Genomic DNA, 27,410 nt, shown 5'->3' on the forward strand with positions numbered 1-27,410 from the left:
ACCATTAGAAGCAAAATCTTTCACCAGATCTTACCTGGTCTGGAAAATACCTTAACTGAAATTTGAAATAAAAGACAGCACAAAGAAAAGAACAGTGCCAGCAGAAACAGCCCAACTGTTTCAGAGCTGCAGAGGAGGATCTAAGCTCCAGGGGGTGCATCTCCTGTCAGTCACCCATGACACCACCTGCAAGCCCAGGAAACAGGGTCTCCACTGGCATGTCTAACAATATTGGCTTAAAGTATTCTTGGAACAAATAGTCTCAAACTGCTGTCTCTGATGAAGATGAGATACCACAACACACAAAACAAAAGGCTGATTTTTTTCTAAACACCCAAATACGCTGCAGCATGAAATGATGGGCAGATTCTTCCTCATTTACAGGATGTCTACCCTCTTCTGCAGCAATGTGGATGGGACAACAGAATGGAAAAAGTCATAGCTTTCTTGTCAAGAAAGGGAACATTTAAGCTCTTACAGAGCTTTATCTACATATAATCTATCAGCTTTTTTAAAAAGCTTTTAAAGCAATCAGAAGAAAATCCAGTATGTTGATCAAGAACTATGGAGTATCTAAAGAACACTAGATTGTTTTTCAGATTTAATCTGATCACCAAGGTCATAAAAGTGAATTCACCTGTTAAATTCTTTAGTTGTTACAATTTTTTTTTTGAAGATGACAAAGCAATATGATTTGTGCAGAAAATAGATCAGTATGAAATTGTTACCAGAACTAGAAACATCTTTTCATGAAGGACTAGTATCTTTAAACATAAAAGGCTGAAATGTAAGGCTGAAAGGCCCTCTTCCCAACAAAGGAATGTTAAAAACATTTAAGATTAGAAACAACTTCACACACAACACAGTAAGATATGATGTCTAAATTTGATGTTACCCTATAGATTCTGTAAAACTTTCAGGTGGGAATGCAACTTCTTCCATTAGACATGCTTTTAAATACAACCAGTATAAGGAAGTTTATGCACTAACTCTAGTAAATCTATCATATACTCTTTACTTAAGGAGGAGAAATTCCTCACCCAGAAGGCCAGATTATCTCATTATGAAGAACACAGATCTGGTGCATTTTTCTTCCACACTCTATACATTCAACAAATCTGCAGAAGGAAAAAAAGGGGGAAGGGAAGCAAGGTTAGTAGCATCATTACTTGCTTGTGTATTTTGTAATATTTTATTAGAGGAGTTCTAGCGTTTAGGCTCTTGAGCCTATTTAACGTAGAGGGCAAATCTATGCTGAGAACTGCCTCCAGAATGAATTAAGAATCTGTCAGCTCAAGTCAGGTAGACTATGCGGGGACACATTATTATTATCACCATTTGCTTGCCTTACTGCCATTCACTTAATTCATTTTTTTGAAGTGAAGCCCTTCTAAGGATAAAATCTGTAAACTGCTTGTTGCTATAATGAAGAGGGGAAAATTGATTCATAGGTGTCAGAAGCAACGAACGAGGAGCAATACTTGGCTGTTAGTTGCCCCACTATGCTTGAAGCCTGGGGTACATTGCAAATATACTGCAGAAAGGTGGGAAGGAAGAAAACAGAAGCAATATCGAAGTCACTTTCAGAAGACTAGCAGAGATTTAAGGACAACTGAGGTAAGTGATATGGTCTACTTCACAGATGTTGGTGAATATAATTCTCCAAAATACCTAAGGTTGCTTCATGTATCAGGACAATCTGACTCCTTTTGAACGTGTCTATTTGTAAGAGTCCGAGACTTCGAATGAATAGCTGTCATTTAAGTAGAGCATATGGTATCATACTGTAAGTTAGGCTTGTATTCTAGTGTTAGCCTGCATCTTCACTATAACAAAGGGAAAGAAAAGTTATGAATCAAGTTACTATTCTCTCCTTCCCACAGCCCTTGTAAAACAGAAGAACTGGCTGACCCTTATGCCCTTACAAGGATGGTGTAGGAAGAATACATATCCTTTTTGCTCATTCATTTGAGAATGAAGATAATGTTTGCAGAGTAGCAGCATAGGTGTATAATGCAGGACCATGTAAAGTGGCTTCAAAAAAACGCTCGGAATATGAAGAAAAGCAGCCAAGTCACCATCATCTTAACTTTACTGAATGTCTACAGTTCTGCTGCCAGAGCAGCATAGAAACCTGGTTGATTCAAATTTAACAACTTTTCCTTCTACTACAGCTGCCCATAAAATATGACAACTAGAAAAGCCAACAGCACCAGAAGAGCTACTGCCAAATGACTCAATCAGTTCTAAGACTTGAGCATTTGTGACAACAGGGTTTCAAAGCAGAGTTATCTGCATTCATCCTTCTGTTGAATCCACTTTCAAGACAACAAAATACAATAATTTTGGCCCATACATACAGCATTATGTATTTCTTAAGTACAGCTGTGGTGGTTTGGGTTCTCAGGACAGAATGCCAGATATGCTGCTTACAGAGCAGCCCCTGCCAGTTAACAGAGCTACATGAAATTTGGAACACATTGAAAAACCAAGATGATGGTGAATGAGTAACATGTCTTTTACAAAATAATTATAATGAAACGAGGATCATTCAAAGTGTGACAGCATTACTTACAGTTCAGGGTCCAGTGTATCGTTTTTCCTTTTTGAAAACTGTTCTTTGTTTATCGTGCTACGGAGAAACAGGCAATAGAACTCAGTTTTAACACAAGACAACATACATTCATGCCTTACCACACATATCCACACACTAAGACAAAACTTGCAAGCAGATTTTTTTAAACGCTTACTGGCACTACAGGGAAAGGAGTTGTATTTTACAGAGTGACAGACAACTAAAGTATACGGTACCTTTGACTCTGCCCATGGAAAACATTCTTTTCTATGGAACAATAGCTTGTAGAGAACCACCTCGCTCCCTCATTCAGTTTTACTACAGGATAAATGGTAAAACTTGCTGACATTCAAGTTTTGGACCAGTCTGATCAGTATTTCATAGTGAAAGGACTATTTGATATGCCCCTCTGATATTCTGAAGGCAGAGAATTCCAATTATCTTTGATTACCAATAAAGGTAGGTTATCTTATTTCAGATTCCCCTAGCCCTCCTCCTAGATTAACTTCAAAGGATAAATTTCAGCTTCCAAATCCTGCAACCCCAGCCCAGCCATTACTCCACGCTATCTTCTTTACCTTCCCTACAGCATTTGCAAGGCTAGAAATTCCGTCCTTTTGACAGTGAAGTCCCAGTTATCTTTTACACCAATCTGGTTCAAAATAGTCCAGAACAGTCATACAAGAATACCCAGATCTCTGAGAATTTACCCCAAAGAGGGTGCTGTATAACATGAGGAGATCAGTACATGCCTCTCTGAGAAGCAATGAGAGACTCAATCCAACTTGCATGAGGTGCATTAACCTTCCTATCCTTTTATTTCAGTGTTTACTCTGAATAGTGCCACCTGCAGAATACTTCAAGCTCCTTACCAGATAAATGAGGAAAAGTTCAATCTCCCAATTACCTCAAACTATTATTATAATATGGTGAGTAGAACTGTAAACAGGACCTGAGATATATATTCCTAAGCTTTTTTGCTTTTGTTCATTCTAACTTCAGCTTGTGGGAAGAGAGGAAGGGAGCAGGATGTCTGTGCCCCAATAAAATGAGTTCCTAAGAGAAAGCCTGTAAGCAGGTGAGAGAACATTCAAAAGTGTACTTGCTCCTCATGTGCAGCCTATAGCCTCCATTTTCACTGCACAACAACCAAGCACTTAAACCAGCTACGAAAAAGAATACCAGGAGCTGGAAGTACCTTCTTACCATTGCTTGTGTTCAAAGAGCTTTTGATTGTTTTCATTATTGGGGGGGGGGGGGGAAATTGTATCTAGCATCTGTGTTTCCAAATCTAGTGTAAAAATCAAAAGCACTCTATGCTGCCTTCTACCCTGACTCAAACGTTTGTGGCAAACCATTCCAACTTCTGTGTATGGGAAAGATCATACTCTCTCAGCAACTAAACAAAAATTTATTTATAAACTTGAATATATTTGATGTTTGTTTACACACAGATTTACAAGTATATAGACACTTGCTTCTCCTGTAAGTACTTCATATCCACATCTCATATTAACAAAACTGGACAATATTGATTAAATTTTGGGTCTTTGCTTCTACTAGAGTAGTAATCCATACTATCCACAGGGACATGGCCCATTGTACTGACCAGCATATGAACATTATTTCTTCCTTTTTCCTTCCAGAAAGGCAGATGCACTCTTACATCTTCCCAAGCCCCAATGGATTATTTCACTACTGTTCTAGATACATCCATCAGCACAACCAGGATTTGGTAACATGCTGCTAAAGACTACTTCTACTTCCAGTGAAAGTTAACTCAGTTTGTCCAGTTACCAGCTTCGACAGCTCTCCCCCTGGCTTCAGACTTTCCTAAGTTCCTCACTTGCTTCTACCCATGGTGTTCCTGCAATGCCCTCCTCAAAGAGCTTTCTTCAACAGCTCAAAGAGTAACTGCTTGGCACTCATTTGTCCCTCAAAGGCTTCCTTAGCCTCCCAAAATTCTGTTTCAAGACTTTCTGGGGGAGGTGTGAGGAGGGTACAGCAGAATGAAAGCCTGTCCCAGCAGTTTGCCACCAGCATGGAAAAGGCAAGTAAAACCATGCACAGCCTTTTACTGTGATCTCCTCAACAACTGCACAGCATTTCTCATAAGCAGATGGCGCTCCAACAGTAAAATATTTGTATGGCAAAAGGAGGTTGCCTGCTTCTGATTTGGCTGAAAACCAATCTGAAGTTGAATACAAGTTTAATAGCATAGCCAGTCTATAAACAGAATGGTATGTTTGACTATTTCAAACTATGTCTGTCACCTGCAGGCATGGTTATTTTTCTGCAGAAGAATACTTTCATATCTTTTTCAGGGAAAAAAAGCGATTCTCTTCTTTCCCCTCTATTGGTACAGTTGCAATTTTAAGCACTAAGTGCTTATTTTTCACTACAGTTCAGTCAGTCCAGATTTTAAAGAAAAAAATCTACAGCATAAGTCCAGGCTTTTATGAAGAACATCCAGTCCACCTTCTACCAGCCTACAAACAGCAAGGATTACCTAAAACTAAACTCCTTCCCTTTGAGAAAGCACTATAGACCATGATAAAGCTTACGAATGCACAGCCCAAGCAAACACAAATAACTCACGTTTGAGGTTGTGATGGGTCATCTCCCAGAGAAACGCTCTCCCCTTGGATTTCATTGAAGCACTTCTCACAGAAATGATACCTGTCAGCAAGAAGGCCATATTTGGGTGAACTGCTCCGTCCACACAACACAGCCCAAGTCAAGCAACGGAGCCACCAATCACAGCAGGCCAAGGAAGGGACAGGAGCAGAGAGCAGGTCATCAACGGCGACAAGGATATTCAATGATGCAGATTTATGGGCCCCACATTGTGTTTGGTTGGTTTGGTTTTTTTTTTGGTTTGTGTTTTGGTTTTGTTTTTTTTTTTTTTTTTCACAATCAAAGCCAAATGCAGACAAATGACAAGCATGAAGGAGAAATAAAAAAAATAACACACACACGAACAAAGAAATGGGGGTTTGCAGGACAAAAACAAAAACATAGAAGCAAGACAAGACAACACAAAGCAGAAAGCCAAGGCAAAGCACAGATTAGCATTAAATCTCTCAAATGAGTTCACAAGCAGCAAATGATTAAAGCAAATTAAACAAGAGTATTCCATTTTAGCATACCCATACCCTCTTCATTTTAATAATCCATGCCATGTACAGCAAAGAATTAAAATGAGAAAGGGGAAAGAGCAGAACGAAGGAAGAACTGCTACTCTGACTTGTACATCAGCACAGCAGTTCTTCTGGCAAGAGGATCTGCAGGAGATCAATGGAAGAGGGATAGTCTTCCATCTTAAATGTAAAAATGCTGAAAGGCCACAGGATTCTCTCCCAGTTGAAAGGGAAAGCTAAACATCAGAAGCTTAAAGAACAGTAAAATCTGTCCTCAAAATCTTACAGACATTAATTACAGAACTCTTGAACTGTATGTTAACTAAATACCTGACACTAACTACACACATAACGCCTTACATCGATATGATTCTGCCATAGCCAGTTTGAGTGTAGAACAGTCCAGGTATCAATACAGTAAGCATTACAGAGAAAGATTTCATTTACACTTGAATAAAATAGCGATTAATTCAAGATTCTACCCCAGCCCTCAAAATGTTCTAAAATTGTGGCCTCTCCATTACTAAGGCATGTTAATTGAGTGCACAAGACATCTAAAAATAAAAAGAAATAAAAGAAAATTCAAACAAGTCTATTATAAAGCCACACAAACCAACACTATAGCAGCTGTTAAGCTAAAAAAAACAGGTCTCATAACCCTCTCTCCCAATTTTCATCTGAGAATGCAGAGAATAGTACTTCTGGAATTGCACATTTCATTCTATACATATATATGCATGTGTATATAACAATTTACAAGTCACATGTATGCACGTGTTACAGTGCAAACATTCCCTTCTAATGTTTGAAAACATGTAAAGCATGTCAGATTTTTGAGTCAGTCTTTTAGTCCATTTAGTGCTTGCCCACAGATAAACATAAGCAGAAAATACTGACTTATGATAACAAAAAGCTCTATGCTATGTAAGTCTAAAACAACAATAGCTATTATGGGATACTATAAGCTTATTTTCTACTTCTTCACTCCTAAAAACCTCCATTCACTGCTATAAACCTTTACGAAGCCTAAGAAGGTTAAGATATAACTCCTGTAGCTCTTTGGTTGCTTTCACCTGACCAGGTGCTTAAGAAAACTACAATTCTTGCAAAAACTTCATGGCTTTCAGGTAAAAGCCTTAGTAGTTTTGTTGTTTTGGGGGTTTTGTTTGCTTGTTTAAGGTGTTGGAAAGAACAGAGAGCAGGAACTAAATTGATGGAGGTGACAGTTTGGAGGTAACAGCCCTCTGCTCTACCAGGTGCATTGTGGTGACAGGCCAGGGATATGGGAGCATTATAGCATGTACTTCCCTGCTTCTTCCTGCCTTGCTTCCCCAACTGGCAAAGAGACACCTAGCAAGAAACCTTCTTTCAGAAGTCAAATAGGTTTAAACCCTTTAATAAACCCAAAGTCAAAAAGAAATATTCAAAAGAGCTGTAGAAGTGACAGCACTTTACACAGCTGCTGACAGCTACTGCAAGACAACTCTCTTAAGGGAACTTGGGGAAGAAAAAGCAAGCATCAATCTATTGAAGATCTGAATACACAAATCTTCCAACAAAGATTTGCACCACAAAAATAAGTTTGCTCTTCAGTGTTAACATCATGAGAAAAACAAAGACTTGCCAAGTATAATACGTATTACAAGCATTAATATACTTGCTGCATAATTTACTCAGTGTTCTGCATGAAAAATACTGCTGCATGGTAGGAAGCAAAAGACAACAGACTTGTATATATGATTTGTAGATAACTGAAGATTTAATTAACTGCAGGATAAAAATTTAATAAAACATCACATTTCTGCAAACAAAAGAGGAAGAGCAAAGACTTGCAGTGAACTTTTGCAGAAAGGAATCATTAACACACAAGGTAAGCTATTCGAGGGCACTTCCAGCAAATTTTTATCTTAAAACACAAAGGTATACACATATAAAGAGGGTGTACATGTAAATACATGCATGCCTTTTACCAGATTGATTGCAGCATGCACAAAACTGCACCAAGTGAGTTTTCCTTACCTGTTCTGGTAACTGTAGTAAGTGGCATCTCGAGGGATTGTGCATAGCTGTTTGCCATAGCAACACAAAGTCTGTGGCGAGAACTCCAACTGCAAAGAGGAATGGGTCATCTTAATACTCATATGTGTTTTCACTTGCTCTCCATGGGAAGCAAGTGTGACCCAGACAACAGTCATTTCCACTTTATTCTGTGCACAGATCTCAGAGTACAGCAAGTCTATGAAGTGCTAGTCCTAAAAAACGTTCAGCAATCTGTTATTCTCAAGTTAGCTCTTCTCCAAAGATGGAAAGCATATCAAAACAAGACAATGGAAATACACAGTCTCAATATACAGTGAAATAGAGAGCACTTCTTCTGCAGTAACAAAACCACATCTGTTTAATGTGCAACAGCAAATGGTTTCTCCTTAATCAAAATAAGCCTTTAGTTACTGACTTTTTCCCCCACACGGGCTTATATATGAACAGATGATTTAAGCACTAGATAGAATTAGAAGATCCATAAAAACCTCAAAATCAGATTACTCGGGATTACTAAATCCTGGTAAACTTTCAAATTTTTGATACACTGTAACTGCTAACAACTGCAACTGCTGTATTTTTCCCCCCTTCAATACCAGGAAGCAAGCAGCAGACTAAAAATATTTATTTTCTTACCTTTCTTCCACAGCAATAACCAAGGCTCTGCATAACTGGGTCAATTTCCTGCTCAAACACTTCTGCCAGTTTGGAACAGTACTTATACACCCGGGATGTTTTGCGGTTATACAGCCAGGCATTATTGAACATGAGCCAGATGTCATCTACATATTGCCACGGTTCCTGATACTGTCCTGTGTCTAGCTTCCTCTTGATAGTAGAAAGGTCCATGGGGTTCTTCACTATGTCAAAATAATCCTGCAAGAATACACAGCGTATCAAAACACTACTTCTGAACTATGCTGTGACATGACAGCATGTGCATTCTCAGCATATAAATTCTTCTGCAGTACATCAAGAAAAACAGGTTCTTCCCTGACTCAATCAAACTGCTTGTGACATACAATGAAATCTCTAAGCAATACCATTTCACTCCCCAGTGCTTCCTTTTCATTATTCCTTTATTTCTCAGGCTCTATTGCTCTTCCACTCCTGATGAAATAAAGCCACTCTAATTTTAGTCAGCAAAACAAGTATTACAAAAAGTCGGAAATGGCAATGTTTTTGCAGCCACTGTGATCTGAGGATATACGCAAGAGCATTAATAGAAAGTGACTGTTTTTAGTAGACCAGTCAACCTATTAAACAAAAATAACTTTATTATATGATAAAAGATATCATGTTTCCTCTAGAGAATGCCTTTTTCCAATCCTCCCAGCAGTTATAGAATCACTTTTCCTACAAAAGTCCTCAGAATATGACAGCCAATTGAGAGCTTGTTAAAGAACATTAGCAACATTTATGCCTGCTTATAATACAGCAGGCCTTGAATTTCTGCTCTATCTATCCTAAAAAAAACCCACACCAAAACCAAACAAAAAACCTTCCAGGCAAAAAATGCTGCCCAAAGCACCTAAGTAGGACTTCTATGTATACATATTTGTGTATAAATAGTAAACTTGTGTGGTCAGTCCAGAGAGATTAAAACACAGATCCTTGAAGGATAGCAATGTCTTCTGAAGATAATTCTAAAACAAGCAGAAAATTCAAGCTAAACAAAAACTAGAGGTTGAATAGTCTCCTCCTTGCTTTTAACAGATTAATAATCATTGATGGATTTTTTTTTTTAAAGTGGTCTTGATCTGCTTAACTTCCCACATATTCAGCCAAATTTTATATATGATGAGAAACACCTATGGACTTAAGCCATTCTCGAACAGGTATGTCATAATATAGTAGTTTTGAATTAAAGTATCTTGCTAAGACACTCACAGGAATTCCCAGTAGTTGGGGATCCACTGGCTGTCGAAATGGAAGAGACTCTGGATCCTGACGGTAAAGTGCCTCCAGTGTTGGCATAAGCGCCTGCCGCAACTCTTCTGGCTTGAAAACTTTTGAAAAACAATCAACATAAGAAAGATAGCAGAAACAGCTGTAAGGAAGAAACCTGCTGGAAAATGTGAGGTCTGTGGAAAAAGACTACAGACAATGGGTTTAAGTTACTTAGCATGGCTTGTTTATCCTCTGCAACAATGAGTTCTGAGGAGGGTATTAAAATGATCACCTGGACACAAGGAGATGGCCAAAATATTAAAGAGAATCTTTTTTTTATCATAGGAAGACAGTGCTAAGTTTAACAGAGCGGGTTTACATTCCGAATATGGCCCCGCTCTGAGGTCCCAAGAAAAAACTTGTCTAGAAAATCTGTAACTGAGGAGTATTTCAAATCTCTATTGTATTGACAATTTTACTAAGGCTTAATGTCTAATACTAAAAAAGAACTTGCCCGAAGCCAATTAGAAGCACATGCCTTATTAGACATTTTTGTCCAAAAGCCACAAAGAACAATCCATATAAGCCTACTGAGTACCAGTGAAGAAAGCTCAGGTTTTTTTCCCTGAAGATTTCTCTAGGGAGATGTAGTGAATTTCAGTCAACACTGTTCCTGCTTACTTTTTTTCTTAGACTGCCCAGCTGCCGGAGAAGACTGAGTAGCTGGAGTAGTAGGTCTTTCCTCTCCCTCTGGTATTTCAGTCTTCACTTCAGATTTCTTCTCTTCTTGTTCCATTGGGTCTGGTTTACACTCCTCCACAACTGGTTCCACTTTAACCTGGAAAGTAGTTTGGAGCTTGTCACTTAGTCTCCTGTGAAGTCACCCATCCATGTTTCTGTCCTTTAAACCTACCTGCCATCCTGCCCACCACTCTTCCCTAGAATTAAGGGTATCTTATTTTGTAGTCAAAACTTGCCTCAAACTTGAGCAGATGTGCTAGAACACATCTTTAAACATTGCAGTAGTAGCAACAATGAGATGCTAACCAGTTCTGAGCTGCAAGTAGACACACAGGTACTCATCCAGCTCTTCGGGCAGGTCTGACAGTCTCCCATATACCGGGGCTGCCAGGGTGATGTTGCCAGCAGCCACACACCTAGCTGTCCTCAGTGACAAGTTGTCAGAGCCTGGTAAAGCAGCCTATCATGTACATATCTGCTATTCTAACATTTAACAGCTGCCAGTAACATATGAAGGACTGAGCTGAGTGCCCTCTTACATGGGCATTTACCAAAAAGCCTCACAGCCGCAACCACATTGTCATGGTCCTTCCTGTGGCCACTGGCTTCTATCACCATTTCACCACAAAATAGAGACCCTTCTTTAGGAAGAAGTAGAGGAAGACAACAAGCAAAATAGCAGCAGCAGGTAGCACCTACAGCTCTCATTGAACTCTGGAAGAAATGGCTTGCATGGAGACAGAAAGCATCTAGCAGCACAAGATAAAGATATTCTACCCAACAGCTGGCCAACAATCTCACCTCAGGTTTCTCCTCCATTTGCAGCTCTGTTTGTTCTGGTTCCCCTTCATCTGTTTTAATCTCCATTTTCACCTCCTGCAAGGGTGGCTGCTGCTGCTCTGGAACAGTCTGCTGAGAGTTCACCTCTGTGCTGCTGGTGGATGGGGGGTTGGACACCTGCCCGTCAATGCTTACGGCCGGCTGTGAAAGCTGAGGGAACAAAACTCACATTACAAGCAGGCTTCTAATGAACTTATTTTTCTTTCTTTAATCTACCTTTTACCCATACTACGTTTCCACCAAGTTTAAATGCACTCTAGTCCTTCTACTTGCTTCACCTGTGGAACATACTACTGTACAACTCCAGTTACAGAAAAACATGCAACAAACATGCACTGGAAGGCCTAGTATACAGAAAATTACACACTGTTTCCCTGTTGTACACCACCACCACACATATGTAGACGTAACTAAAGACCTCATCCATGTTTCACAGTTAGTTTCAAACCATGCAGTAGAATTCTGAAAAATACTCCCTCTCCGGAAACACCAGATGACCTACAGACTTGTCTGGATGCAAAAAGTTACCTCCCAAATGCAATAAAACCTATTTTGATGTTAAATACACCAGGAGGTACCTCCATTATCACAGACTCACACAGAAATGAAGACCAACTGAAAACTAAACCTTACACTTAAACATTTGCAGGGAAAGCACAATTAAAGTATTTCCTTACAGGTGTTGTAGGGTGCTGAGGCTGCAGTGGTGCTGTTGGTGTGGGAACAGATGCAGTCGTGCTCTGCTGTGACAAGGGTTGCTGCTGTTGCTCTGCAGAAGGGGTAACTGGAACTGGAGGCTGGACTTGTGGAGGCAGCTGTGCCTGCGGAGGCGTTGGAGTCTGCCTTTGCGGGGGGTGCATAGTTTGTGACTGTGGTCCAGGTGGCATTGCCTGAGCAGTAGGTGTGGGGGCAGTGGTGGCAGCTGCTGCTGCCTGCTGTTGCTGTGATCCCAAGCCTGGGGGCGTGTGGTGAGGTGTTGGGGTTCGACTAGGTACTGGAGAAGGAGAATTTCGGTGCATGGGAGGCTGTGGAAGAGGTGGGCAGTGAATATGGCTCCCTTGAGAACCTGGAGCCATTGCAGGAGAATTCACAGGACAGGAAGCGCTGGTCATTTGTGCCTGTGGGAAAACAAGTACATTTGCAATGACTTGAAATAGAAAGAGGAGAGGAATTACTGTTAAATGGCTGCTTTCCCACAGTTACTGGCATACTTTTAAAAATGTGACAAATTATCTGTTGGTTTGTTGTTTTTTTTTTTAAACTATTTCAAAAGCAGAAACGGTCTATTCAGTTTATTTTGCTCCTCACGAACATAAAGCTGTTTTAAAGTTTATTCAGCTCTAAAAGAGACATTTCAATAGAATAACTTATACTTCTGGATATGTTTAAAGAATGGCACACCTACACTCCCAGTCTGCAAAACATTTCTTTCTAAAACTGCAGATTTGTACATCCTGGATATGGGACAGTGCACCACAATGAAAAATTGCAAATACACGTAGTCTGCCCATGCCCCCACCCCCAAGACTAGAAACTGAATTTATCATCAGAAATAAGTACAGCCATAACTGTACCATTACGAGATTACAAAAAAATTGTATTGGTCAAGGAAAAAAGCTGTCACTCCACAATAATCTTGCCTGCAAACTAGGAAGAAGCATCAACGAGAAGCAAACTGACGTTCCCTACTTCTTCCTGGCCTGAAAGGTTCTTGCTGAAAAGGGAGAGGGAAAGGACAGAAAGGAAACTGCTGGACTGTAAGTTCAGATCTTTAGTAGTGATATCCCTCCTATCCCCCAAAGCCAGTTAACACACATTGGTCCTGGATAGACATGCCTTTTTATGACTTATGCTTCTGCGATCTCTTAATTTCTTAGGCTCTGCTGCCTCGCTGTTAAGCAAGAAATTAATTACTGCATGCTGAGTAACAATTTCTTCTTTGCTCCATAAAACCAAACTTAAAGAAATTCTTCTGTCACGCTTAAAACTTAAGCCTGAGAACAAGCCAACAATGTTTCACCCTTGCCAGTCCCAGTGCTACATCAGGAAAATGCAGAATCTCAATAAATCAATTCAGTTGACTATAATTCCAAAAGCATCTTGAAAAAACAAGTTCTCCTCCATTACTACTAACTGAACAATGAAACCAGTATATGACAGAGCCCACTGACACCGCTTCCAGAAATAAGAAACTTACTTGAGAAACTGGTGTCTGATTGCCAGGCTGAGTCATAGGCATGCTCGCTGTGTTCATTCCTGGGGAAGAAGCAGGGAACTGGGTCTGTTGCAGAAACTGATTCTGACCAGAAGGTTGACCAACTCCTGGTTGCTGCATACGTGAAGGAAATCCCATCTGTTGGGAAAGAAAGGAACTCATTTCGCACAATGTACATACACCTCCATAACATTGTACAAAAACCATTTACCTTGCTGCAGAAATTCATGCTTGCTGCTTATCTTTAGGGTAAAATATGGAAAGCTTGCTTATAGCTCCCTCTCAAAAGACAGGAATTATGATTTCCCTTGTAAGCTAAGGAAAAGGATATTGATTTCAGATTGGGACTGTGACTTAAGATTTATCTTTGTTCCTTCTTTTAAGGATGCAACAGCACAAAAAGCCACTTAAACTTAATTTTTAGGCAATTTTTACCACCAAGATGTAAGGGCTTACCACAGACCAAACAAATTTTTCAGTGGAGATGCAAAAGGAGGAACCAAAGGGTCAAGGGAATGAAGAAATAATGCTTGATTTTTAAAATTTCTTTATTTCTTTTAAGGAAACCACAGCCAACAGAAGCAAACCTGTGAGCTCAACAGCCTGGATGAAGTGCACACTGACCTGGTTCATGGCCCCAGCCTGGCTTAGCTGTCCAGGGTGCTGAAGAGGAGGGGTTTGCCGGGGTCCCATTGGTGACAGCTGCATGTTCATCTGGCCAAACTGATTCATTCCTGTGTGTTTGTGCCAAAAAAATACTTATAAACAAAGGCCCGAATTCTCCTTTGGGCACCATTCAACATTTGGAGAAGAAATGCTGTCAGTTTCTTCCTAGTTTTCATTTTCTAGCAACCAGTTTTCAAGCATGCAGTACAATAAAGGAAGTATTTCCTTCTATCAACCAGTTACATGGAACAATTTTAAATATAAAGTGTCCAAGGTACCATACTCCTTCAGAATACAGACTAGGTTTTTTTCCCCCAAAAGACTTGTTTCCACTAGCTGTTATCAAAGCTCTGAAGTTTGAGAACTACTGGAGTACATGATAAATAACCAGAAGCGTCATACCAACTGCTGAAGGTCAACTTTCTACAGAAAGTTGCATTATCTTAGTTACGTATTAGAAATTCACTTATTGAATCCCAAACTGTATCTTCACTTTAAAGTGCTTTGTATGTTGGCTACAATACTTCTTGCATACATAACAAAGGTTCTGCCCCTTCCTTCTGAGCAATAGTTCTCACCATCTTCCCTCTGCCACCAACATGTCTTCATCTAAGCTGGCGAGGCCCACCATGTTTGACTGACCCCACCATCCTACGTTGACACGATCAGAAATTCCAAAAGCATCGAGTTCTTTATTTAAAAAAGCAAGCAGCTAGCATGCAGCTCTTAAATTCACAAGATCATGAAATATAGAGAGATATATAGTTTTTATATATATTATATAGAGTTATGCAAGTATTATACAATATAGATAACTATTTTCTTAATCAAATGGGAAAACTGCAGGTGAAAAGGGTTATCACACTTCAGCAAGAGCAGCCCAATTCCAAGATACCTTCAAAATCACAGTAGCAAATTTTCTTAAAATATTTACCTGGCTGTGCCTGCATGCGATTCATCATCTGGTTTGGCACATTGGCACGTATCAAGGTTGGGTCAGGAAGAGGACCATCTGGAAAAAAAGACATTGGAATAAGATTACGGCATTTAGAAGACCACCAGGTTTTATCTACCAAACATTTTAGTGAGAATTACACACTAAAACCCATATGTAAAAAAACAAACAAACAAAAAAAAACCCAAAAAAACCCCCAAAAAACACCAAAAGTACGGAAACAGTCCAGTAACTCTAAACGCTCTTGAAGAGTCCTCAAGTGTGAAGCAAAACCAGAGACTTCCTTGAAAATATGACCATGTCCCATTGACAGAAATATCCTCTGACTTAGAGTCAGCTTTCAGAAATTGAGGACAAATTTGAAGTGTGTTATTGAGGCACAATGACAAACTCAGCAGCTCACGAACATTCCAGACCACAACAAGGTCTACAGACCACTCTACACTGTTAATGCACCTGTAGAGTTAAAACACGATGAAAACTATATGGTTCAGAGTATTTATCAAAGCTCTAAAGTTTGAGAACTACTGGAGTACATGATAAATAGCCAAAAGTGTCACATCTACTGCTGAAGATCAACTTTCTACAGAAGTTAAAGCAAATCAAGTCACAGCATCAACCTTCAAGATTCTTTCCTGGATCTTGGTAATGCATCTCGGTAAATCCTGTTCTGACTTCAAGCATAAAAAGACCCAGAACTGGATTTACCAAGATACATTCAAATTTAAGCAGGAGAAAGAGAACTCAGATTAAGATTCTTGTAGCATATGCCTGGAGCTACTGAATCTTTCTGCAGTGTTAGGGAAAAAAAAAAAAAAACCCCAAACAAAAAAGCCAGGAAGTTTTCTGTCTCCTCAGTTGACTAATTCAAATTTTGACCCTATCTTCTTAGGCAACTTATTACAGTGTCATTGACAGCTATACCTCTGTTCCCATGAAATGTCTTAAGAACTCAATTCTTAACTGTAGAGTTAGCTAAGAACATGCAGGACTGAATGAATTAAGCAGAAAATCCTTTTCTTCTCAGAAGGAAGCTCTCAGGAGAGACACAGGAGTGGTGTGGTGTGTGTTCTAGAAAGTAATTTGCAGAACTGTTGCACTTAGTTTTAAGAAAGATTATTTCAGTCTCCAAAGCTGTCAGTCCAGAATCACAGACAAAAAAAAAAATATCTTAAAACAGATTTTGGCTCAAATAGTTACAAAAAATATTACTTTTCTTTTACAGTTAAATCAGACTAAGGGATGCAATTCTGTTTAGAAATTTACAGTTTAAAATCCTATATTTCAATTATTTACAGGACTTAACCAGAAATACAAGATTACAATGTCAGCAGATGCCTTTCTCCACTTTCTAACTAAAAATATCATCCATAATAACTACTGTTACCTGTTTTTATCTGTCACCCAAATCAAAATATACTAGATACTTGACAGCCTACAGCACTTCGTCCCTTCCTGATGTTGTAAAGAGACATTATACTCTTTAGCAGCATGATAGTTTTGATCTTTAACTCCTCTACAAAGTCAATTTTATTCTAGTATAAAAATGTATGGTTAGCAGGGAATCTAATAGTAACAATAATCTGTTTAGCATTAGGAAGGTCGATTCAAGTAACAGAACTACTGTGAAACAGAAGACAGCTGCACAGGGAAAAAAAGGGAAATCTGGTTTTCATAGCATGCTGGAAAGGCCATTTGTCTGAAAAAATAAACGTGGCATAGAACAAGCACTATCTAAACTTTCAAAGGCTTAAATACCTAAGCAGTCCAATCATCATACTCTCTGTTTAGTAACAATAGTAATAGTGATGATCATTTTGAACACCATACAACTAAATATTATGAAAATATATTTCTCTTACAGTAACTGAAGTTATCTTTAAATCAATTAATTCTAGAAGTGAATCTAATGAGACTGAAGTTCTATGACATTAAGAATGCAACTTAGTCTCCATTCCATCCACCTTCAAAGTACATGTAAAGGTTTACAGTATTGCAATTTGTTCAGAAGACTAAATGCGTTTAGATAATAGTCATTAATTAACACATAAGCAAGGCAAAGATTTTGCAAGTACTAATCAACAAAGAGGAGAAAGTTCTATTTAACTTTGAGCAAGCCAGGTACCTGTGAAACAAGGGCAAAATGGTCACAAGCCTACCAAAATGACAGTACAGGATGTCCCTGCACCAGGTAGTCAGTAACCCAACTGTTCTTACTTGCAGACATCCCTGGCTGGGGCTGTCCCATGTTGGGCCCTTGATTCATGGGAGCCTGTGGCATGCCCGGAGCATTTGGGATCATGTTTTGCTTCTGCAGCCTGGTTCTTCGTTTCTCCTCCAACTCCTTCTGAATCTTATAGATCTTCTCAGCTAGCAGGTGATAGTACTCCGCCTGTTGGGGAGGAATACAAGTCAGGAAAGGAGATGACACACACATTAAGTAAAGGCAACAGGTCCCAGTGATCCAAGCTTGGAAAACAGCCTTCCACACACACATTTCGGCTTGGGTGGGGGTGGCTCTCCCTTTGCAGGGGCTGCCGGGCAGACAGGAAGTCAAAAAGGGGCACTGCTCAGGGCATTGCTGGCAACCATTAGGCCAACACCAGACACTTCTCTTCTCGTGTCCAACACTTCTTTGGGAGAATCACAGTGAAGAGCTTCATGCTGCCTTCAGGGAATCCTGAGAAGTCTCAGGCACAGCACACCCTGACAGGCACTACCCCAACTCCTGGCACACCCAGGCAGAAGCTTGCAGCTGGCTGGTTCCTAGACCCCATCCAACAGCCCCGGAACACACGCTTCCTCAGCCTGGGACTCTCATCTGTGCTTTCGCTCCTCCTCCTCCCTTATTACTATGGGATCGAGGCAGACACACATGCGACTGGATGACAGAGGATGGCATCTCACCCTGCTGTTTGCTGATTCATACATATCCCCTTCCACTTTCCGAGCATATGCCACCAGATTCTCCATACGCCGATCCTTCAGTGCTGCAGGGTCAGGAGTAGGAAATATGGCTTGGACTCTGTGGGGGGGGAGGGAGGAGGGAGGGGGGTAAGGAAGAAAAAATAAAAACAAACACAAACAAAAAAAGGCACACAAGTGATTAGGATGTCCCCAGACTGGGACATCAGCACTAACTCCAGCAATCCAAACACAAAGCAGCAAGCAAATCCTCCGACAGACTGCAGCACTGCTACTGCTTGCAGGGGACACTGCCCCCATATAGATGGCTTGAGTACAGAGTGGGACACTTCCAATACAACAGCCCCAAACCAGAAGTTGAAGCTCCATTAACGGCCAAGAAAGCAAGAACACACCTTTCAGGCTTCTGCTTTCCCTTCTCACAAACCCTGACAAAACTCACACCCTGACCCTCTGGTTTTGGAAGCTGCGCTTCCTCCTGCCCCACACATACACCTCAGAGGCAGCAACTCACCCAACAGGAGACTGTTTCGGTATTAGCTACTCACAATTTATGAACAAGGTGGTTTCGGAGGTCCTGAGTAATGTCTTCATGCCACTGCTTTCGAATTCCAGTATTGGATGGTTGAGCTGTTGGCATGGCTCCCAAACTGGCAACGTTGGCGCTTTCACTCATCATGGGGCTTCAAAAACAGAGCAAGAATTGAGGGCAAAAGTCTAGCCCAAGCTTAGTCATCTTACAGTCATAGCCTCTTTTAGGCTAATGTTAGGACAAAGTGCTAGTTCAGCCATTCCCTAATCAATGGACAAACTCTGCAGAAATAGCTGCACAGACACCAAAACAATGCTGTGAAAGAGTACATGCTGTCCTACCCAAGGATTTGGGAAACTGTAACAAAAGCTACAAAATCCAAAGGGAGAGACAGCCATCAATGGAATTTACCCCACTGTTTATGCAAAAAGTGGCAATGAAATTATTAGGCACAAGGATTGCTTTTACACCCCAGTGAATAACTTGCCCCTTACTCTCACTGCAGCTCAATGGCAGGTTTGTGGTACGCCACCCTGATCAGTAAATGCACTGGAGCTTCAGATCTGCCCAGATACTAAAGCAGATAATGCGTGTAACCTCTGTGGCCTAAAAAAGTCAGTTTGCAAGTAGTGACAAAGTTAAAATGGACACCAAGACCTATAGAAAGGATAAGAACAAAGACATCACAACTATGAGGCTTCTTTTCCAACTATCCTTTAGCAGCAAGCATCCGTTAGTCCCTCCCAGTATAAGCATGCAATTATAGTGCACCTATAGGTGCACCTATAGTGCACCTACAGTGCACCTTAGTGCACCCCCTTCCATCTCATTTGTTATGAGCAATCATCAGCATTTGCAGCTGAACAAAATCATTGGGGTGCAAAGGATAATTCAACTTACTTTTGTGAATTCATGGTTGAATGTAACATTGAATCAGACAGCAGATTAGGGGTTTGAACCCCTACTCCTCCATTCACTCCCATTGGATTTGCACCTAGAAAACAGAAGAATAAGTATTCTTAAATGAACAGCCCAATTGTGCAAAATCAGTAATTGCTCAGCAATAACAAGGATTTAGACTTTCAAGTACTTGGAATTCTGTGAAGGGAGTTTAATTAACAGTTGCTCTATTCACTCTCATCTTACAAACTTAGAAAAAGTCTGAGACACAACACTGGTGACCTCCAAGTGAAGCATCACACCACACTGATCTTCTGCACATCTCAACAAACAAGCAATTTCAATTTGCTGCAAACGCTACGTACCAGAGTCCTTTTCTGTGACTCCCTAACGAAAGATTCAGCACTACCAACCACTTCTGGTTTTTTGTTTAGAAGTGGTTTGGGGTTTTTTTTGTCATTCAAGGGCTTAGAATATGTATTCACAAAGGCTTCAAAAACTTAAAACATCAGCTACCACCTACATCTGACAAGGTCCCCTCTCACCCACTCCATATTTAAGGATCCTACAACTAACTCCAATGTTTGTACTAAGAAGGAAAATCTGACAATCCTTTGCAGGAAAAACCTCTAGCAATTTGTTACGTACCAAAACCAGCTTTTCTGAATCACAGCAGATCTCAATCACCATTTAAAAATTGCCTATTTTCTTCATACACTACAGTTAAGACTCAAATAGTGAAGAAAAATGCAGCCATACTTCTGTCTGGAACTTCTGAATAGATCACTTTATTAAGTTGTGAGAGCAGCATAAAGCCATTACCAAGCTTCACATGTATTTAGGACATCTGAATCCTTCAGAATCTCTATTTCAAGCAAAATTAGACACTGCACACAAGAGAAATCCACTAAAATGAAGTGTATCAATACCTCTACTATCACAACTAAGTTTTTAACAGACTTCATAAAGCTGCCTCCAGCTTCCCCTCCCTTAGTCACTCTTCTCTCCTTCCCAGATTCACTGCCATCTGAGAGCAAGCTGATGTAGAAGACAACTGTGAACCTCTGCCTTAATTCTCCCTTTTCAACTGCCAAAACCAATCATTTGTTTGATTTACTCAGGATCGCACCTCTTCACATTGCAGTCCTCACCAAATCCTGCTGTTTCTCCTAAACTAGCCCTGTTGTCATGTAGGCCATGATCTGATGATTGCTATCTCAATTGTTGTAATTCCCTCCCTAGCCACTGGCTCCTAATAATGAAACAATAGTCAAAAGTCTACACTCTCCATGCTTGTCCTTTCTACATGAAGCTGCAGTTCTTCACCCTCCAAGAGCTTTTCAACCCCATCTCATTGGATTTTCTTATCAGTGCTACAAGGAGTGCCCATTAAGAATGCACAGGCCAAAATCCATGTCTATAAATAAATAAAAAACCAGAACCATTTTGGTTCAGAAAAATTCATAACACATTCCTTTCAACCTTTCAAGGCCCTCATTATAACATTTTGGGGCTTCTAGAAATTCATCTATTTGTAAAACACTCTAATGCACAGTAGAAAACCATATTATTTTAATGTAATTGTTCTAAGACTAAGCTCTCAGGATCTTCCCCCCTCCTTTTTTGAAAAATGCTTTACACACTGGAAGGCAAAGTTTTAGCAGTACACAGGTCGCACGCAACCTGTGAGGACCAGTCATCTCATTAACAAGTCTACTCTACCCAATAGCCTTTTCCCGAGTAACTCAGGAGTAGCATATCCTTCGGTGCAAAAACAGCACAAACTGCAACCTGCAACCAACTCTACTTTCTTCTGCAATCTCTCAGGTCCTTTCCCATGGCATTCTTGTGCACTCATTCCGTACGTGAGCTTGTCACGGGGCATATAGGCAGGATCACTGCAATCCCTTACAAGCTTGTGACAGATCTCTACCAGCTCATCTTTCCTCTTTTGCATTAAAAAAAAAAAACAAACCAAACACCTCTACGTAAGCAACTCAAGCAAAGAGCTGGGGGTGAGAAAGATTCTTGTGATATAATCTCAAATTATCAAAATTAGATTTGATGGTTAAAGGTTACTTCATTTGACACCAGTGATAACCAGGTTAGAATTCACTGCACTTCAAATAAAAAATCTTATGTAGTCTTTTGTGATTTTGCAATAAGCCACCCAGACAGTTTACAGTTATGTGAGTCCACATGACAGGATTCAGAGAGAAAGTCTGTTATTTACTACTTTTCATTTTTAAAACAAACATTACATATCTGAGATACAACTGTAAAATGCTGCAGTCTGAGTGACAAGGAAGTACACTTGAATACAGGCATTCCAATCCATGCATTTCCAATTAAAAACTCCTAAAGAGCCCAAAACTCGCATTACAGTACAATTATAAAGCTACAAAACAACATTAAATAAAATGCTTTCGGAAATTGGTTCTCAAAAATAAAAATCATTTTTCTGAAGAAAGTACTTTTCCCAGAGAACCTGTTTTCCAAGAGAAAGCATCTGGGTCCTCTCATGTTCCTGTTTCACTGAGTAGCTTGCTATCTCAAGTCTAAAATATTGCAAAGCCATACCTTTTGCACATTAATGAGCAGTATTAAGCTAGCAGGTTAAGAAAATTTACATTAGATATAGCATGGGAAAGTTGCCTGTAGTTTGTATTTTAACACTAACAGATAAACTTACTCATAGGATTCATAGGGCGCAGACCCTGGGGTGACTGTCCTTGTTGCTGATTCTTCACTTGAGCCTGGGGCTGGGTCTGCATTTGGTTCCCTTGATAGGTCAATCCAAGGGCTGCATAGGCTCTCTCGATAGAGCTGGGGTCTATCTGACTGGTAGTGTTTATGCTGGGTGTTGTCTGCTGCCCCACGCCCACAGAGCCAGTATTTGCAAGTCCTACTGCAGCGCCGCCCAACAGTGCTGGAAGAGACATACCAAGTTAATAAGGACAGCAGGAGGTAGCCAAAGAGGTCCACTGAACAGGGAAAGAACATAAAGAGTGTGCTGTCTGTTCAGAACTAAAACATCTCCTTCTAGGAGCATGCAGAGAAGAGGCCAGGTCTGGAAAACCTGTCATGAAACAGGGAGACAAGTTTTTACCCAACCAGCCATTTCAACAACATGCTGCTTTCCCTTTGAGCTGCTGAGAGGAAATCCCACTCTAAGTATTTAGGACACATCTGTTTGCTTCAAACTGAAAACAGAGGCACACCATGTCACAGAGGCTAAAGGCAGAAGGGTACCTACTCTTCAGCAGCCACTGTAATGCCTTTTTTTTTTTAAATTTTCTTAAAACAAGAAATAGCTCACATTAGTCATGAGAAGAGCCCAAATTAACATTAAGAAAAGATAAAGGAAAAAAAACATACAGGTAACTGACAAAATCTTGCCAAAGATTTTGGCAGGAAAACCAAGGGGACACAAAGAGAAGGGGGAAGAGACATCTGATGCAAACAAAGGATGAAGACAGAATCAAATATAATCAGGGCTGAAGTGACACAACCCTCTGTATGTGTGCACATCTGTCTCCAGAACCTGGCCAGCTGGAAGAGGTGGTAGTAAAAAGCCAATCACTTGGTTGAGAGAGCTATGACTTGTTCACTCTTACCACTCTCCTGCTAGGAAAATCATCCAATAAAGTTAGAAAGCTTCCATAAACACTAGCTAGCAGAGACAGAAAAATACTCTGCGACTCTAAAGCAAGAGGAAAATCATATTACATATTCCCAGGTTCAAGAGCATCACCACTATCACCTGGGTGCACCACAGTTTAACTCCCAACATGCATTTTTTGGTTTATCCAATACACAGAATTCCCCAGTAGACTTACATTGTTGATTTCTTTTGTCCCCAGCATTTTTGAGAGGCAAACATACAGGACAGTCATGTCTCGTACAATTCTTCCAGTGCGAGATGATTTGTCGGGAAGACGCGCAGTGTGCCACTGAGGAAGCGAGGGGAATGAAAAACCTTTACAAACTACTGCCAGTATCTCCACATGGTCAACACAAACTGGGTAGGGAGCAACTACTTCTCTCAGGGCACACATCTATAGCAACACAGGTCAGTAAAGTATTCCATGAAACAGTTCAGCACTAACTAGCCCTGAAAACATAGCTAGATTTCTTCAAGTACTATTGGCTCAACTAAAGCTTACTTGAAAGCTCTGTTATACACCCAAGCTTATGTCTCCCTGGCTTGAAGGATAACACCATATACATCAGGCATCAGGCAGACTGTATCAAGGAATTGAGATGCCAGCAATTGGCACAATCCAGATGAGCCCAGGCTACCAAAAAGGTAGCATACATTTTCTTTGGCTACTAGGATAGACCAAGTTCACCAGTGCCAGTAGCAGCTTAATTCCTGGCTAGCTATGGCTCGAGATTTGTCTCTTCTGTTTAATGGAGACAGGTAGACTCTTACTTGCAGATTCCTGCTTTGTGTCTACCCTTATCAGAAGGCAGCATCCAAAAGATCTTACAGTGAGTTACGAAGTTAAGCAAAAGATTTTCACTCATCTCTTTGTGCTATCTTGTCCCCTCTAACTTGCCTAAACTTTAAAGGCTCAGAAGAAGTTTATGATTTCCATTCTTAAGGGGACAGATAGGTAAAAAAAAAAAATTCTACTTCCGAAGCCACCCACTAGTTCTCCATCTCTTTCTAGGAGCCCTTCTTGTCCTGCAAATGTTGACCACATCTATATAACCCACTCCTCTACTTACCCTGGCAAGATTTGCCAGCCTGACAATGTGTCATGTGGTTCAGGACATTCTTCATGGTTCGGCAATGAGGGAGGTTGCACTGTCGCACCTCCCCGTTGGCCTGTTCTCGCCGCTGACACTTGTGAGCATGTAAGAGGAGAACTAGTTGCTGCTGAATGAGTTTGCGTTTTTCTGGATCCGCTGTCGGTGCTCCAGACCCCATTCCTTGAGAAGCTGTTGGCCCCATCCCAGCTTGCTGAACTTGTGGAGCCTGCTGCTGGCCCTGAAGAAGGTGGAAAGGAAATTCCTGGAAATAAATCTATTTTTGAGAATAATCCATTTAACAAGTAAACAACAACAACAAAATCAAAGAAGAGAAACAACTACTACATTCTGTGATGAAGGGAATAGCCCACCTATCTGTAGTTCTGGATGACTCATATTAAATATACCCCTTAGCAACAGTCCTGGCAATAATTCTCTTGCCAGCCACAATTTCTTCCCCATATCACTCTCCTAGTCCTAGCTCTTGCCTTATCAAAGACCAGCAAAACTCTGCACATGCTCACAGGATAATTTTCGGTGCTAGACCAACCAGAAAATACTAACAGCACTGAGACCTCAAAATCTCCTCCTCATTTTGGAGGCTAGAAAGTGCCATCCACAATTCTTGCATTAACGGAAGAAAGCACCTTTTAGAGTGAATAGAGTTTTCTCTCTATTTCAGTATAAGGTGCCTCAGTTTGACTGTTCCTAGAAAAGGAGAGTGAAGAGGAAGTTCTGGGAACCTTTTTCCATTGGGGAAACTTGCACGTAGGCATTCAAAACAAGGCTCTCCTAGTCTCTGCTAGAGATGAAGCACAACTTCAGGATAATACATGCCACAGAACTAATGTCAAGTATTGCAGCATCTAGTACTTCTTCTGTACTTCTGTTTATTTCTTCAGACTTCTTCGTATTTCTTCCAGGTGACATTTGAGGAGTACTCAGCAAAGAAGAGAGGCTGAGGGACTTTATGTTGCTTGTATCACTTCAGTTCAACAGCGTTCAGTTTCTAACAGACTCTTCACAGAGGGTTTTAGAGGATGTTTCTGGAGATCTCCTGATTTTTAGAGCTCAGCTACCTGCATTCCTAAACCCCAGTTCTCCCATAGCTCTTCAATACTAGTATTAACCTTCCATTTTACAAGGAGACTTCACCAATTGCTCAGTCCCCTCAGGGTTTGTATATGTTCCAACATGACCTAACTACCTTGTTTGCAGCCTGTCATTCTAAACGACAACTGAGATAGCAGCAACTTTTCATTCCTAGGTTCAGCTAGGTAGCAGTTCAACTTCAAGAGTTATATACTCTGCACTGAATACAAGCTTGACAGCTGGGGTTCTGAACTGTAAGTTCTGGCTGCTTCTTGATTGGTTCATACAACCAACTGGTTTGCTAGACTTCCAATGTTTCATGCTCAACTTAAAAAACATTAACTAAAACTCACAGGATTGAGCTCTTTTTAATTCAAAGGTACAAAAGTTACCTGGAAATGGTTTTTCAGCAACAGTTACTAAGATGAAGAGACTGACCTTCCTGGGGGGTGGGGGGGGATGGAATTTGAAGCAGGGAGAAATACAAGCTATATTCAGAAATGTGAATTTGTTTCCCAAATTAAAATATATACATGGGGGGGAAAAGGTGGGACATGTTGCATGTCATACCCTTAACCAATTCAGCTAATGAGACAAAAACATTCATCCACCACTCTTAAGCTCAAGCTAGAGAACCTAATGTTCAGGCCTGTCATTTATAAGCTTGGGCCATCCACTTTTGGGCCATCCACTTTTCCTACCACTCTTACTTCCCCTTTCCTTAAATCCTGCTGCAATAACAGTGTGGGGGGTGAAAGGGGGAGGCAACAGGGCTACTACAGCAACAACTGCCAAGGAACCTCCAGCATCGGGACTGTTGTGTGTGTTCACATCATTCAGAACAGCAACGAATGCATGACTGGGGCTTCTAAGCCGTATCATATGTAACACCTGTTTTAGAAAAGATACTTCTCTCTCCCAAAAGCATCAGTGAGTACAAGCAGGAAAACAAGCCTCAAGACAAAGCTACACCAAGGAGAAGTGGCCCGATACACCAACCACAGAAGAAGGGATGGGAGAGGAGAGCAGAGGTGTCCAAATAGGTGGCAAAGTTCACTTCAGTTAGGGAGCTCCATTTAATTTTCTCTGCTAACAGGGTTTGAAGGATGAAGAGTGGAGGTGCAGCTTATCAACAGAGAAAGCACAACTCAGCCCTCTCCTTCATATTAGTCTCTTCAGGAGTTGAAGCAAGCGCATTATGTTTGGATTCAGAGCATGCATTCACACTGGGTATGACAGCTGCAAAAACTTGTAACATGGCAACACCAGAGCATATTGCTCCACTTTGGTCTGCTATGACATTTTCTGGAGACAACTTTCATTCTACTTACCATGTTAGGCATTCCTGCCCCAGGAACTGGCTTCTTGTCCATTGGAAACTGTGGTAAGCTATTCTGCAGTCCAGCTTTATTCTGAATCTGAGGCCCAAGTCCACTGGCTCCAATCTGCTGCCCGGTATTCTGACTATATGGCTGGCCGTAAGGGCTGGGATTGCTCATCATTCCCATCTAGGAATTAAAATAGTAAGATGTTCAAGTAAAATAGCTTAAGTTCACAATGTAAAAGGCAAATGAATACTTCAGAGAAGCAAGAGCGATCACAGCCACAAACCAGCTGCAATGCAATACTGATCCACATGCTTCCCCTCCTCCCTTATGTGCATGTATTTTACCCATCACACAACATTAACTCCTCAACCAGACAGTTCCTATAAACAGAGTGAGGCCAGTTACCAACTTACCAACCCTTGAGGTCAGTCTGGTCAGAATTGTCCTGACTATTTCTTTATAAAAGATTTTTTCCAACAGATTTCTCATTTCAGCTTTCCCAATCACAAATTTCTACCATGGACTATATAACTTACAAGTCTGGAAGAATTTTTCTGCTTCCTGCATCTGTGCAGACTCCAAATGGAGACAAATACCACCTTCATTCATATCAGCAGGGTTTATCCCAGAAACCTCCTACCCAACTGTCAGCACTCCCACAGCTCCTCTCCAGACAGCCATAACGATGCATGTCTGCATTTTCAGTACACAACCGTATTCAATTTAAGAACACGCCATAGGCATAGGTAACACCACACACAGTCACACAGGCACAGCAACTCATTTGCAGTGAGCGGTACTGGAGGTCAAAGG

General features: G+C 40.7%; 1 protein-coding gene across 2 annotated transcripts in view; it reads right to left on the minus strand.

Moving 5' to 3' along the window:
• EP300 (E1A binding protein p300) overlaps positions 1 to 27,410 on the minus strand; it is a 65,492-nt gene that overhangs the window by 13,160 nt on the left and 24,922 nt on the right. Inside the window, exons 3-22 of one of the 2 annotated variants that reach the window (XM_072868409.1) lie at positions 26,601 to 26,777; positions 24,154 to 24,439; positions 23,259 to 23,372; positions 22,112 to 22,348; positions 19,420 to 19,513; positions 18,536 to 18,670; positions 17,970 to 18,087; positions 17,280 to 17,454; positions 15,042 to 15,119; positions 14,066 to 14,175; positions 13,424 to 13,579; positions 11,904 to 12,344; positions 11,188 to 11,376; positions 10,327 to 10,483; positions 9,646 to 9,764; positions 8,392 to 8,631; positions 7,735 to 7,823; positions 5,174 to 5,254; positions 2,576 to 2,632; positions 1,041 to 1,118 (exon numbers count right to left, since the gene is read on the minus strand). In XM_072868409.1, coding sequence (XP_072724510.1) covers positions 1,041 to 1,118; positions 2,576 to 2,632; positions 5,174 to 5,254; positions 7,735 to 7,823; positions 8,392 to 8,631; positions 9,646 to 9,764; positions 10,327 to 10,483; positions 11,188 to 11,376; positions 11,904 to 12,344; positions 13,424 to 13,579; positions 14,066 to 14,175; positions 15,042 to 15,119; positions 17,280 to 17,454; positions 17,970 to 18,087; positions 18,536 to 18,670; positions 19,420 to 19,513; positions 22,112 to 22,348; positions 23,259 to 23,372; positions 24,154 to 24,439; positions 26,601 to 26,777 — 3,131 coding nt within the window. The remainder of the gene's footprint in view (positions 1 to 1,040; positions 1,119 to 2,575; positions 2,633 to 5,173; positions 5,255 to 7,734; positions 7,824 to 8,391; positions 8,632 to 9,645; positions 9,765 to 10,326; positions 10,484 to 11,187; positions 11,377 to 11,903; positions 12,345 to 13,423; positions 13,580 to 14,065; positions 14,176 to 15,041; positions 15,120 to 17,279; positions 17,455 to 17,969; positions 18,088 to 18,535; positions 18,671 to 19,419; positions 19,514 to 22,111; positions 22,349 to 23,258; positions 23,373 to 24,153; positions 24,440 to 26,600; positions 26,778 to 27,410) is intronic. The other variant, XM_072868419.1, reaches the window with a different exon arrangement.

This window comes from Ciconia boyciana, chromosome 1 (genome assembly GCF_034638445.1).
Source record: "Ciconia boyciana chromosome 1, ASM3463844v1, whole genome shotgun sequence".
Taxonomy (NCBI): Eukaryota; Metazoa; Chordata; class Aves; order Ciconiiformes; family Ciconiidae; genus Ciconia; species Ciconia boyciana.